Source organism: Notamacropus eugenii, chromosome 4, assembly GCF_028372415.1.
Source record: "Notamacropus eugenii isolate mMacEug1 chromosome 4, mMacEug1.pri_v2, whole genome shotgun sequence".
In the NCBI taxonomy this organism is placed as follows: domain Eukaryota; kingdom Metazoa; phylum Chordata; class Mammalia; order Diprotodontia; family Macropodidae; genus Notamacropus; species Notamacropus eugenii.
Genome location: NC_092875.1, coordinates 326,468,095 through 326,482,395, shown reverse-complemented (window position 1 = coordinate 326,482,395; position 14,301 = coordinate 326,468,095). Strand labels below are relative to the sequence as shown.

The following is a 14,301-nucleotide window of genomic DNA, read 5'->3' as shown; positions in this document are numbered from 1 at the left end:
GATTTATGTGAACTGATACAAAATGGAGTAAGCAGAGCCAGGAAAATATTGTACACAGTAACAGCAATACTGCATCATGATGATCAACTGTGAAGGACTTAGCTATTCTCAGCAGTACAATCCAAGACAATTACAAAAGCCTCATGATGAAAAAAATGCTATCCACCCTCAGAGAAAGAAGTGATGGAGTCTGAATGCGAGTCAAAATATACTATATTACATTTTCTGTATTTTTTTCATGATTTTTTTCCCTTTGGGTCTATGTCTTCTTTTATAATATGACTAATTTGGTAACGTTTTACATGATTGAGCATGTATAACCTATATCTATCTAATTGCTTACTATCTCAGGGAGGGGGAAGGTGAGGAGGGAAGAGAAAATTTGGAATTCAAAAAAAATTTTTAAATGAATGTTACAAATTAACTTTGCATGTAACTGATGAAAATCAAATATTAGTAAACATATGATATTCAACATGCAACTTTCAAAGCTACCCAGCTTATCTCCGATTCTTTTTGGCCTTCCTTTTTTTCCTCTTTTGTACAAAAGAAAATCCTTCAGTGGCTCTCTTTTCTTTCTTTTTCTTTGGAAAACCCATCCCCATCTTCCTTTTCCCTCCCCTATCCTCTTTTTTTAAAAAAAAAAGAAAGAAAAGAAAAAACAAAATCCTTGTAACAAATATGCATCTGATTTCAGTAAATAATAATAGTAAAATAGCTGATGTTTATGCTTTTAAGGTTTGCAAAGTGCTTTAATTGATCCTCACAATATACCTATGAGGTAGATGTTGCCATAATTTCCATTTTCCAGATGAGGAAACTGAAGTTCATAAAAGTTTGATGATTTGCCCAGAGCTATCCAGCTAGCAAGTGTCTAAAGCAGGATTTGCATCCATGCTTTTCTGACTTCTCCCCACTCTCTCTTTCATGCTGCTTCTCAGGGGTCCCAGCACTCACTCAGTCTCTTAGTTTAGAATTCTTGGTGCTCTCTTTTACTTTTCCCTCTCTCTCACCTCTAATACATAAGCCCTATGAAGTTTCTCTTGCATATGATCACTCACTTTTATCACATATGCCCTGTTTCTTTTGCCACCATTCAGTACAGGCCATCATTAGCCCCACCTGGACTCTTAAGACTAGCCTCCCAATAGTTCTTCCCATTTCTGCTCTCTGCTTCCCCCAGACTCTCACACTGTGGCCAAATTTCTCTTCTTTATGCATTGTTTAAGCAAGTTCATGTCGTTCCTTTGCTTATAAGTCTTCAGTGGCCAACTAAGTAAAATATAGGTAGTCAAAGGCCTCCACAGCTTGGTGCTATCCTACTTCCTCATGTCATCTGTCTTCCATATTTTTGATGTTATTCTCTCCCAGGTCCTCTGCCTTCCAAACCACAGTGAATTACTTCTTGTCTTCATATGAGCCCAAACTTTCTTGCCATTATTCCTTTGTCCCAGTTTCTGGAATCACTATTCAACTATTGAATTACAGTGTGTTCTGTAAAAACCAACTTAATGACTTCTTCCATGAAGTCTTCTGAACCTCCCTTTAGCTGGCCCCTCCCTTGAATTCCCTTTTCTCCCTTGTACTTAACATTGCACTTTGCTTGCATTTATTAAGTATTATACAGTATCTCAAATGACATAACATATAAAGTTCTTTACAAACTTTAAGTGGCATGTAAGTGTCCATTTTCTTTTTTTTATTAGATTTATGATTTCATTGGCATAGGGAATTCCTGGTTTGAGGAAATTCCATCTACCAATACAACTCAGAAACTGCTCTGAAATGTAGTTGCCCAGGGAACCAAGAGATTATGTGACTTGCCCAGAAGCACACAATTAGTATGTCTCTCAGGCAGGACTTGAACCCATGTCTGTTCTCTCTACTATTCCAGAGCTTCTCTGTTGATGTCATTGTCATCATCACTGTCATTATCATCACGTTCTTTTTTCTATGCAGTGCAGATAGAAATAGGCTGAGGATTAGCTGGCCCTCTATTTCTAGTCCTTTACATGTAATGTTCTACACATTATTGCACAAGAAGATGAAATAACTGCTTTTTGTAGTAGAATAAATGTATTTAGGATGGAACCTCATCCTCTGCAAGCTCACTGAGAATGTCTTCAGCACAACTTGAGTAGTACAGACAAGACAACAGGGATGGGCTACACCTCACATTGTCATTACATGGTTTTTATTACTAGGTCTCTATGTTTTGAAAAGTTTTCAATCATTCAAAAAGCATTTATAAAGTACCTGCTATGTACTGGACACTAGGAATACAAAGACAAAAATAATTCTTTATCTCAAGGAACTTATATTCTGTTTGAGGGGAGGAAAAGTTGACATGTATATACAGAATAAATCTATACATAGGAAATTCAAGGTGGTTAGGGAATTAGGGCACAAGTAGGAGGAGTAGGGAAGGGAGTCAGAAAGGGCTTCTTGTAGGCATTGGGGCTTGGAGGTATGTCTTGAAAGAAGAAATTCTGTGAGGTGGAGATTAGGAGGAAGTGCATTCCAGGAATGCAATGTCCATTCCAAAGTCATGGAGTTCCATGTGTGAGGTAGAGAGAACTGGCCAAGTTGGTTGGATTGTAGAGTATGAGAATGGGAGCAGTGTGCAAATAAGACTGGAAGGAAAGGTAGGGGCAGGTTGTGAAGAACTTTACATTCTAATAGAAGAGTTTATATTTGATTCTAGAAGCAACAGGAAGCAATTGGAGTTTATTGAGTAGGTAAATGAAGTAATCACACCTGCGCTTAGGAGTACTTTAACAGCCATATACAGGGTAGATATGAATGGAAAGAGACTTGAGGAAGTGAGATTAATGAGGAAGTCATTACAATAGTCTAGGGAAGATGCATCTCACTTAAGATGACAGTTATGACTAGAGAAGGGGTCAGGTACAAGAGAGGTCAGGTACAAGAGATGTGGAGGTAAAAAATGACAAGATTTGGAAACTGTTCAGTTATGTGATTTCAAGAAGACAATAGAGTTGAGGGTAAACTCAAGGTTATGAACTAGGAAGATTAGAAAAATGGTGACATGCTTGACAGAAATGGGAAGAGGAGTTGGTTTGGAGGAGGGGAGGGAAGAGAAAAACATGTGAGTTCTATTTTGTACGTGTTGAGTTTGAGATGTCTAAGAGGCAGCTGGTAATATGAAACTGGAGCTCAGGAGGGATACCAGGGCTGGATGTACAGATGTGTGAGTCAGCTGCATAGAGATGGTAATTAAATCCATGGGAACTGATGAAGTTATTGAGGGAGAATGTAGAGAGAGAGAAAAGATGGCCCAAGACCAAACACTGTAGAACACTCATCCTTAGGTGGCATAATATGAATGATAAACCAGCAACGAATCCTAAGAAGGAGTGATGAGACTGGCAGAAGGAGACCCAGCAGAGACAAGTGCCATGAAAACCCAGAAGGAGTATGTATCCAGGAGACAGAAGTAAGTTAACAGTGTTAAATGCAGTTGAGAAGTCGAGGATGAGGAATGAGAAAAGACCATCAGATCTGACAAATAAAGAGACTGTTGATAATTTTGGAGAGGATAGTTTTACTTGAACAATGAGGTCAGAAGCTCGATTGCAAAGGGATGAGGAAAGAGTGAGAGGAGAAAAAGTGAAGGCAATAAGTGTCCGTAGCTTTTTATAGGAGTTAAGCTAAGACAGGGAGGAGAAACATGAGAACGGTAGCAGAGATGATTGACTCTGTGTAAGGAGGGTTTCTCATAAACAGAGCAGACCTGGATGTGATTGTAAGCAGCAGGGAAGGAACCAGTACTTTGGGAGATGTTGAGCATTTGAAGGGAGAGGACAATTGAGGGACAATCTGCCAGACAGTATCAGAAGGGACAGGATTAAAGGGCTCTTGTAGAAAATTTGGCCTTCGTTAAGTGGAGGGCCACTTCATTTTCAGAGACTGGAGGAAAGGATGGAGTAGGGGATAATGTCAGGAGGTTTTGAAGTGATGGCAAGGGTAGAGGAGGAGCTCATGAGGGATGACCTTAATTTTCTCAGTGAAGTAAGAAGGGATGTCCTCAGCTGAGTGAATAGAAAGAGGGAGAGAAGGACGTGTGAGAGGCTTGAAGAGAAAATATGGTTTGGAATAGCTTCTATGTAGAGTGGTATGTGGTAAAAAAAAAATAGCGTTAGGAAAATGAGGCATAGGGAGAGATAGAATGATAAGAGGTAGGTAGAGGAATATAAAAAATTGTTTATTATGGAAATGGAACCCTAAAGGGTAATGGTGAAATCCAAAGTATAACGTGGTAGGGTGGGATGGAGGCAATGGGATTTATACTGGCGCCTTCAGGAGAATAATGAGTAAGCAAGAAGAAAATAATAACATTAGCTTATGCTTACATGATGCTTTAAGGTTTACAGAATGCTTTCACAAGCATCTCATTTGATCAAATATTCTTGTAGCTAAAGAAAAATTAATTCTCATATTTCAGTGGCTAAATTGGTGTCCCCTGGGTCTACCATTCAGCTTCTTTTTGATAGATTGTGGCTTATTTGGAAGCTTTCATTATGTCACTTTTAGCTTACCAAGTGACTTTAAATTTGTGGTTTGTGTGTTCTCATCAGTAGGTACTAAAAGAGTACAGTAAAACCTCAAACAACCAAGATCCAATTTACCAGAATTCTCAATTAGGCTAATTTAAAGAAAAAAAACTGGTCTACTTTTTACAAATCCAGTGTTTCTAAAAAGTTAACAAACATTAAGAATTTATTAATTTCCCCACCCCTGCAAGCAAAAGAAAATATACCACATAACCTACAATGGGAACATGCACACACACACACACACACACACACACACACACACTTCAGAATCAGAATGTCCCAGAAGTAGTACACATTCAGCTCAGCCTGCTGGACCTTTTCTAAAATTGATGTTCAGAACTATCATACTGAAATCCTACAAACACTTTATCAAAGAGAAGTTTGGTAATGTTCCCTGAAGTCTGGACTTGAGTGAAATGAAGAAGTCAGCTCAGATGTGTTAACATTTGCATCAAGGGTGAGTTGAAAAAGACTTTTTTGTTGTTGTTGTTAACCTTGAATTAACCAGAAAATTCATTTAGCCAGATTCTCACATTTCACTAGGGTTTTAGCTATTTGGGGTTTTGTTGTATCTAAGTCCAATTTAATAGGGAGGAATTTGTTTACTTTCCTTGACCCAGTTCACTTTTTTTGTTTTTGTTTTTAAATTTTAAAGACTGGGTCTTTCTTCTCTTCTCCAGTCTGGAAGGGCAGAAGTACAGGAGCTTCTCATGGGCAGGATCCCACCATGATCAACATGGGAACTTTGACCCATTCCATTTCTGAGTTGGGCTACTTTGCCCTTCTTAAGTAGCCTCATGGCCCCATGCTGCTGGAGGCTTACCATATATATTAATATGAACCATCAGCTTAGCCCATTGCAATCCAGCACTCCCAAGTTCAAAAGATCTGCCAGTCTTGGCCTCCCTATTAACAGGGATTAGAGACATACACTATCATAAATTCATACTGGCTATCCCACCCCATCCTTTATTCAAAAAAGAAACAATTAGAAAAAGGAGAAATCTAACTTCTACTGACTTCAGGAATTCACATCCTGTCAAAATTCATGTTGAACACTGTCTTGACTTTCTAAGAGCTTGGCATCAGCATGGTAGAAAATCACTTGGCCTAGCATAAATCTGCTCTTTCTGTTTAGAAGCCTTTCACAGGACCTTTAGGACCTTCCCCTAAATCAGAGAGAGGAGTTTTCCTGATGTTTGTTTCTCTTATTTCAATTAAAGAATTATTTATAGATAATGGTTTGGTTATGCCCCTTTTTTCCTAATGGGTGAAGGCATTTGTTCATGACTCTTAAGAATGTGATTGCTAATGTTGAGTGATCTCTTTAGTAAATGCCTGCAACTTGTTGATACCTACCTTCTTTCAATTCCACAAGTTCTATAGAGGATCTACCTGACTTCCTCCAAGTCCTTGGAGATCTTTAGGTATGCTCTTCTGAACATATTCATCGCTTACATAATCTGATATTATGGAAAGAATGACTGGACTGAGAGTTGGGGTACTCAGGTTTGATGCTCCCTTTTGCCATTTTCTGACGTTGGGTAAATCACCTCACTTCTCTGAGGTCAGTTTCTTCAGTTGTAAAATGAGGGGATTGGCCTAGATGATTTAGTAAAAACAAAACAAAAAGGTTAATATTCAGTACACTGTGATTTTATATCTTGTGCTGGGATTAGTCAGTCAACCCATAAGGCAAAAATCCTTCATAGTCAAAATTGGCTCCCTTCCAATGTCTTAAATCTCATATAAAGTTTAGAAGTTTGAAATGAGAGTCTGATCAAACTGCAGTTAGATGAGACCTTGTTACTTATCATTTGGGGATGAAAAGAGTAAATCAGTGGTGGCTGTAAACCAATCTGGGCTCTTCTCATGGATTGTACCAGTTCAGGGGACTTGAGGGTGGGGTTTGGGACACATGGTCTGTAGATGACCTACTTCCCAATGCTGTATGTAAATCTATTTTTTTCTTTTTTATTGTTTAATTCATGTGGTTGAGCTTACTTGAGCATTTGTGATACAGCTCTGTTATATTGTATCTTTCATTGCATTTGTTCCATTCATTTCCAATCTTGTAATCATCATGTTTTATGTCAAGGAAATAAACAAGAGACTGTTTAAACTAGAGTATTTCTAATGATCGATCTGGACTTTGTTTCTTTGGGAAACTAAAGTCTTATTGAACATCCTGTTACTTCTGTTCCCCACCCCTTTCCTAGAATAACCCTTCTGCAGTTATTTCTAGCAGTTATTTGTGACTATAAATCTATTACTGATGAGAGAAATCATTGTGAGTGGCTTTTAAAAAATATAGCTATTGTGCCCATATGTTATGATGTACTTGTAGTTTCTGTTGTTAGCAGGCTAACCACTGGACTGGGAAGTCAGCGAATGAGTTCCCAGTTGAGCTTCCCCACTGGGGATTGGGTAACCTTGGGCAAATCACTTACCTCTTTCTGGATATAATTTTAACAAATAATAAATGGAAATAAGACCATTTAAGCCCAAGAGGTAGTACTAGGATGTGCAACGATTGTAACTATTATAGTGATTCACCAAGTATAACATAAGTGCTTAATGATTTCATCCTTATAAGCCCTGAGGTGAGAGCTACTAAGACTTTTAACTTGAGCATTTAAACAGTTGTCTTTTTCTTGGTACAGGTGTTATTTGAACTTGCTCGGTATCATGCCCCTTCAACAATCTTTCTGGATGAACTAGAGTCAGTAATGAGTCAGAGAGGCACTGCTCTAGGGTGAGTGAAGACTTGACTTTCTTTTCATATTACAGAATAATATATTTTTTGTTGTCATTTTTTCCCCTCTTGTGTGTCTGATGATCAGAAATCCATCAACATTTACCAGAAGAATGAGTCCATTAATAAGCCAATGCATTTTCAGCAAACAGATGGAAAATCCTTTAAATTAGATCTTGTTAACTGAATAAATGCTTTAAATAGTTTCTTTGACTGACAAAAATTTATCCTTCACCCAGAAGTGGCTTTAAGGACCAAAAATCATCCAGGTCCAACGTATCAGGCTGCCAGCATCATCGTACTGGCATGAATGAGTTGGACGTAGCTGCTTTCTCTGGAGCCATGTGTTGCCTTCTTCAGACACTTGAAGAAGGCTGTTATATCCCCTGTCCCATTCCTAAGTCTGTTCTTCTCCATATGAAAAATCTGTAGTTTATTCAGCTGATTCTTACATAGTATAGTCTCCAGGTCCTTCACCTTCCTAATTGTCCTTTTTTAGAAGCGTCCCATCTTGTCATTGCCCTATAAGATGTTAAATTGAACTGGAAGAAAATTTTAAGTGTATCTCTTTTTGTTAAATATTTTTTTCCAGTTACATGCAAAAACAACTTTGAACATTCTTTAAAAAATATTTTGAGTTTCAAATTCTCTCCCTCCCTCCCCCTTCTCCTTCTTAAAGTGATATCTTTTTTGTTGTTGTTTTGGGTTTTTTTGGAGGCAATTGGGGTTAAGTGCCTTGCCTAGGGACACACAGCGAGTTAAGTGTAAAGTGATATCTTTTAAGAAAATTCATCCAATTAGAGGATGAGTAATTCCTAGAGACAACAAGAATCCATACTATGTTACTGTGCAAACTTTTTTACTTCCTTCACCATTCCCTCCATAGAATCATACATCTAGAGTGGGAAGAGACCTTAGAGTCCATCTCAATCCTCTCTTTCACTTTACAGATAAGGAAACTGAGTCCTAGAGAAAATAGGTGATTTTTCCATGGGTCTTATAGTTAGGAAAGGGCAGAGTTAGAATTTGATTCCAGATCCTGCAACTACCAATTCCATTGGATTGTGGCTTCTCTTGCATTATGACTTCCACCTTTAGGGCAAGAAATAGAAAGTTCTCCTGGCTTCAAAAGTTGTTCAGTTATATCTGACCCTTTGTGACTCCATTTGGGTTTTCTTGGCAAAGATACTGGAGTGCTTTATATTTCCTTCTTCAGCTCATTTTACAGATGAGGAAAGCGAGGAAAACAGGGTTAAATAATTTGCCTACAACCACATAGCTAGTAAGTGTCTAAGGCTGCATTTGAACTCAGGTCTTCCTGACTCCAGGCCCAGCACTCTATCCACTGTACCTAACTGTCCTCAAAAGGCAAGAATTTAAATCCTCATTGGTTTAACTGACTCTGAAGAGACAAAGTGAAAACAAAGTGCCGAACAGCTTTCTGATGGTTTGGTCAATGCAAGTAGTCAATTTGGGTTATCCAAGCCTAGAAAAAGAGGTTTTTTCCTTATTGACAATGGTTTTTGGAGGAAAGGGAAGGGGTAGGAGACAAACTTAATTGTGCAGAAAACTGTCTCATTTTTCCATTCTGATTGCATGTGGGGTAAGCTATACCTTCATTGTATCTATATTGGTTCTTTCATCAAAAGCACAGAAGACAGTTTGGCTATCAATGTCTCTTCTTGTGACAATTTCATATCCCTAAAAATAGGCAGCCTGCGTACTTTGGTTTATAAAGAGACTGTATTATACATATAATGCTGCAGATGGACACAGCATCATCGCCTTTAATCCACCAAGAACACTCTTGTCTTCTGCTGTTTCCTCGTTTACTGCCAATCCTCAATTTGATGGCTTTTTCTGTTAAATACCATCATTAGCATTCACTCACTTCCATGCTGTTAATCTTTATGCCAAGATTAAACTAAGTCATATGTCTTTGTTTTTTGGCTTCAGTATCAGTGGCTTCTCAGAGTAATGAAATGAAGGGAGAATTTGACACAATGTCTGAGCTAGTATACCTTAATCATGGTTTGTAGTTGGAAAGAATTTGAAATAGTGACTAGAAGTTAGTTACTGTGAGTTACACTGTTAGAAATAAAAGGGGTGATTCCCCATCACTTTGGAAATTCATGCTTTTCTTCTTGGTAGGGGAGAACATGAAGGAAGTCTTCGGATGAAAACAGAATTGCTTATGCAGATGGATGGACTGGCCCGCTCTGAAGACCTTGTCTTTGTTTTAGCAGCTTCCAATCTGCCATGGTAAGAGACCAGGATGGTACATTTGAATACATTTGCCTGAGCCTCTAAGCACAGATAAAGATTTCATCCAAAGGATTTGAGGAAAAGCTTTTAAATTTGGTTAAAGCATTTGAAGATTAATTTGAAGCTTTTCTCTTAGGTCTGCAATTCTTACAACTTGTACCAAGTAAGAATCATTCTTAATAAAGAAAACATATGTTAGCACTACCATATGCTAATATTTTAGATGGACTGCTTCTATTTTAAAGCCAAATTTTTTAAAATCATATTTAAGCCACACAAGGCTTTGACATAGATCTATAAAGTGCTTAAAAATCTCCAGGGCTCTAAGAGTATTCCTGAAGTTGTGTGGTTGGATTTGATGGGCATATTTTTTCAAAGTTAAGAGGAAAATCTTTTCTTTATCAGGAGCATAATAAGTAGAAAAATAAATATTCTCTAATTGAATACATAATTCACCATTAGAATCCCGGTTTTAGAGTCAATCAAATAGTAAAGAGAGAACTAAAAGTACATTATACACCTTCTTTACTAAAATCTAGTATGCTTTTAATAAAGAAAGTGAATAATGTACTTAAATATGAAATTCCCATCCACCCACCCTGATTCAAGGCAGTGTATCCTGCTTGGTTGGTTCAGCAATAGGCTGAGTAGAGAAGAGACAGAGACTTTTCTGATCTCATACCTGATTCATGGCAAAGACCATATTAGGACCCAGATCTTCAGATCCCTTACTCCATTTCTCTTCATCCATTTCACCTACAATGATATATATGTCTAGAAGGCGAAAATGGGAATAAAAACACCTGCCCTCATCACAGTGACACAATCATCATATAGGATGATGTCTGCAAAAGCCCTTTTAAACTGTCAAGTACTCTATAAATGCACAGCCAGGTGTGTGTTACAAGAACGAGTTAGACATCTTCTCAAAGAGAATACATATAGTATTCTTGACCTTTCTGGAGCTGAGGAAGTTCTTTCAGGCTAGTGTTAAACCCTGTGGTATCTTTCAGGGCAGGGCACTCAGCTGTCCCTTAGGATTCTTTTAACTTATTCATTCCACTTTGAAGAGGAAGAAGTTGGCTCCTTTCTCATGACTAAAACCAAGCTCATTATTTCTGTCTATTTAGCCCTTTCCCTGACCTGCTATATCAGGGAATGGTAGGTAGAGAATGGAAAAATAACATCTCATCTGGGTCATTTCATGTGAAAATAAGCAGAGGAATAATAAATATTTCAACTTTAATATTATCATTTAAGGTAATAGGCAGGTTAGAAATGTTTAGTATGCACAATTAGAGCTAATTTGACCTGCCTCAGTAAACCTAGGCCTATAAGTCCAGAGGGAAACAGGGTATTTAACAGAACCATTAAAGCAAATCTTATCTTTAGATGTCTACTTAACTCAATGATAATTTGCCCAAATAATGAAGGTGTGAAGCAAGTTAAAGATGACCTCTACTTAACTGTTAGTAGTAGGTTTGCAGCTTCCAGTATCCTCTGGGAAACCAAAGCCCCAAATTAAATTTGGAAGAAACAATGGGAGTAAAATGATTTGCATTGAAAGTAAAGTTGTATTGGAAGTTGTTCTGAAGAAAAGAGTGAAAATAAAGCTGTAGTTAACTGATGGACTCTTGTCTCTTCTTTTGCCTGGCAACCTGTGTTGTTCACTTATGTTTGTTCTCCACTGTGCTCAGATTACTCTGCCCATTTAACTGTTGTGGAAAAGTCAAGTTTGAAGCCCCCGCTCTCCTTTGCCATCTTCCCTGTATTATTTACTGTGGTATCTTTCTCACTGGAAGACATTCCTTTGTGGTTGTAAGTGTATGAGTGACCAACATATGTGATTTCAACTGAAAAAGATCAGTAACATGAACTACAGTTTTTCCCAGAGTGAAGATGTGTGTATTCTCCAAATTGTGGGTGTAGCTGAAGTTTCTAGGGTCATTCTGTCCCTAATTGCATCATGGTCTTGTGTCTCACTTGTCACATTTGCTCCAAATTTTGATACCACTTACCAGATACCTATACCTTGTATTGTTTTTTTCTAAAATTTCTAAATTATTGTTTGAAATTGCTTCCCTCTGCCTATCTTCAGTGTCCTAGTTTACCTGCTATTACTGTCATGAATTCATTTAAACTTAATTCAACTTAATTCTCTCTACAGTCTCAGAGTAAGAAGGGACTCTAGACGCCACCTTGTTCAACCCTGTACCTGAAAAAAAAAAACCTTTCATAACATCCTGATAAGCAGTCAACTAACCTTTGTTGAAGACCTCTAGCAAAGTGGAGCCCATTTCCTCCCAAACTAGATCCTTCTACAGGAATAACTCTAATTGCCACAATGGTTATAGTTACTTCATGAGAAGCTTGGGGTTAGTAAAAGCTTCACTGTTTCCCAAATAGAATCCAACCCACTCTCCTTCTCCTGTTGAACTCAGGACCTAGCTTATTGTCCCTCTGTACTGTCTGTCCCACATATACATACATACTGTTGGGTAAGCTCAAAATGCATGTTGACATAGCAATTCTTCACCAACTTGATCTTTCCCAAGTAGATAAGCAAGTTAAACTCAGGAGTCTCTGCAGTGTTCTGAGGCTTGGTGCAGTTAGAGCAAAGTCATCCACGAACAGGAGGAGCCAGAGGATCTCACTATTCACAAGGAATCTCTCTTTGACCCCCATGATCCCCATGATGGAGCTTCACCATCACAGTCTTCCTGATTCATACCTCATCTGATGCTCATAATCAGCAAGGGTCAGTGAACAGGGTTACATCTGTTGTATCAAGGAATCTTGAATGACCTTGAGGTACAGAGAGGAAACATGTAAAAGAGCCTATACAGTACCACTCTCTTCTGCCTAATCAAATGGTTTTTATTTTCTTTTCATGATCAACAAAGCATAACAGGATATCATATTCTCTAGGGCTTTCACTTCATTGTAAAGTGGTAAACATGTGGTCTATTGTTGAATATCATTTGTGGACACTGTTTATTCTCTGCTAATATCCTCATCACGGACTTCTTCAATTTGTGTGCATAAGACTCAAAGATTTTGTATAAATATGGTCAGTAGTATTGATGTTCTCTCAGTCACTTTTTATGGTATTAATAAAGCTCATAATTTTTTTCTACATCTTTTGTGTCTTTTCCTCTTTCAGAGAGGACCCTCTATATTAGACCCTCTATGCACTCACAACTGTATTTTCTCCAGCACAGACCTCTTTTGTTTACACTTTGTTCAACCTGCCTTGTTTCCTGTCTTTGTTTTCTTTACTGCCATTTCTAACTCCTCTATAAACACTTCTGAGGCAGTGATGTTGGGGTCCAAGCATGTTGGTTCTACAATCCTTGTTGAAGAAACAGTTTGTTGAAATGATTTTTTCAAATGTTTTCCATTTTTCTTCTGTCAGTACTCCTTCCATGCCTTGAATGCCCTTGGGATTACTTTGCTTAGTTGGATAGCTTACCAAGCTGTCCTTTTTTTTTCCTTTTATTTATTTATTTAACTTTTAATATTCATTTTCACAAAATTTGGGGTTCCAAATTTTCTCCCCATTTCTCCCCTCCCCCACCCCAAAACGCCAAGCATTCTAATTGCCACTGTCACCAATCTGCCCTCTCTTCTAACATCCCTCCCTTCCCTTGTCCTTATCTTCTCTTTTGTCCTGTAGGGCCAGATAGTTTTCTATACCCCATCACCTGTATTTCTTACTTCCTAGTAGCAAGAACAATACTCGACAGTTGTTCTTAAAACTTTGACTTCCACCTTCTCTTCATCTCTCCCTCCCCACCCATTCCCTTTGGGAAGGCAAGCAATTCAATGTAGGCCATATCTGTGTAATTTTGCAAATGACTTCCATGATAGTCGTGTTGTGTAAGACTAACTATATTTCCCTTCATCCTATCCTGCCCCCCATTGCTTCTATTCTCTCTTTGATCCTGTCCCTCCCCAAGAGTGTTGACTTCAAATTGCTCTCTCCTCCCACTGCCCTCCCATCATCCCCCCCACCCTACTTATCCCCTTCTTCCCCACTTTCCTATATTGTAAGATAGGTTTTCATACCACAATGAATGTGTTTTTTATTCCTTCCTTTAGTCGAATGTGATGAGAGTAAGCTTCATGTTTTTCTCTCTCCTCCTCTCTTTTTCCCTCCACTGAAAAGTCTTTTGCTTGCCTCTTTTATGAGAGACAATTTGCCCCATTCCATTTCTCCCTTTCTCCTCCCAATATATTTCTCTCTCACTGCTTAATTTCATTTTTTTAGGATATGATCCCATCCTATTCAATTCACTCTGTGCTCTCTGTCTCTATGTGTGTGTAATCCTACCAACTACCCAAATACTTAAAAGTTTCAAGAGTTACAAATATTGTCTTTCCATGTAGGAATGTAAACAGTTCAACTTTAGTAAGTCCCTTATGACTTCTCTTTGCTGTTCACCTTTTCATGCTTCTCTTCATTCTTGTGTTTGAAAGTCTAATTTTCTTCTCAGCTTTGGTCTTTTCATCAAAAATGCTTGAAAGTTCTCTATTTCATTGAAAGACCATTTTTTCCCCTGAAGTATGATACTCAGTTTTGCTGGGTAGGTGATTCTTGGTTTTAGTCCTAGTTCCTTTGACTTCTGGAATATCATATTCCATGCCCTTCAATCCCTTAATCTAGAAGCTGCTAGATCTTGTATTATCCTGATTGTGTTTCCA

At 38.1% G+C, this 14,301-nt stretch overlaps 1 protein-coding gene across 11 annotated transcripts in view; it reads left to right on the top strand.

Moving 5' to 3' along the window:
- The window catches only part of KATNAL2 (katanin catalytic subunit A1 like 2), a 187,362-nt gene that overhangs the window by 143,302 nt on the left and 29,759 nt on the right, over nt 1–14,301 (top strand). For all 11 annotated transcript variants that reach the window (XM_072605207.1, XM_072605203.1, XM_072605196.1 and 8 more), the window contains 2 exons: nt 7,241–7,332; nt 9,484–9,594. In XM_072605207.1, the coding sequence (XP_072461308.1) occupies nt 7,241–7,332; nt 9,484–9,594 (203 nt within the window). The remainder of the gene's footprint in view (nt 1–7,240; nt 7,333–9,483; nt 9,595–14,301) is intronic.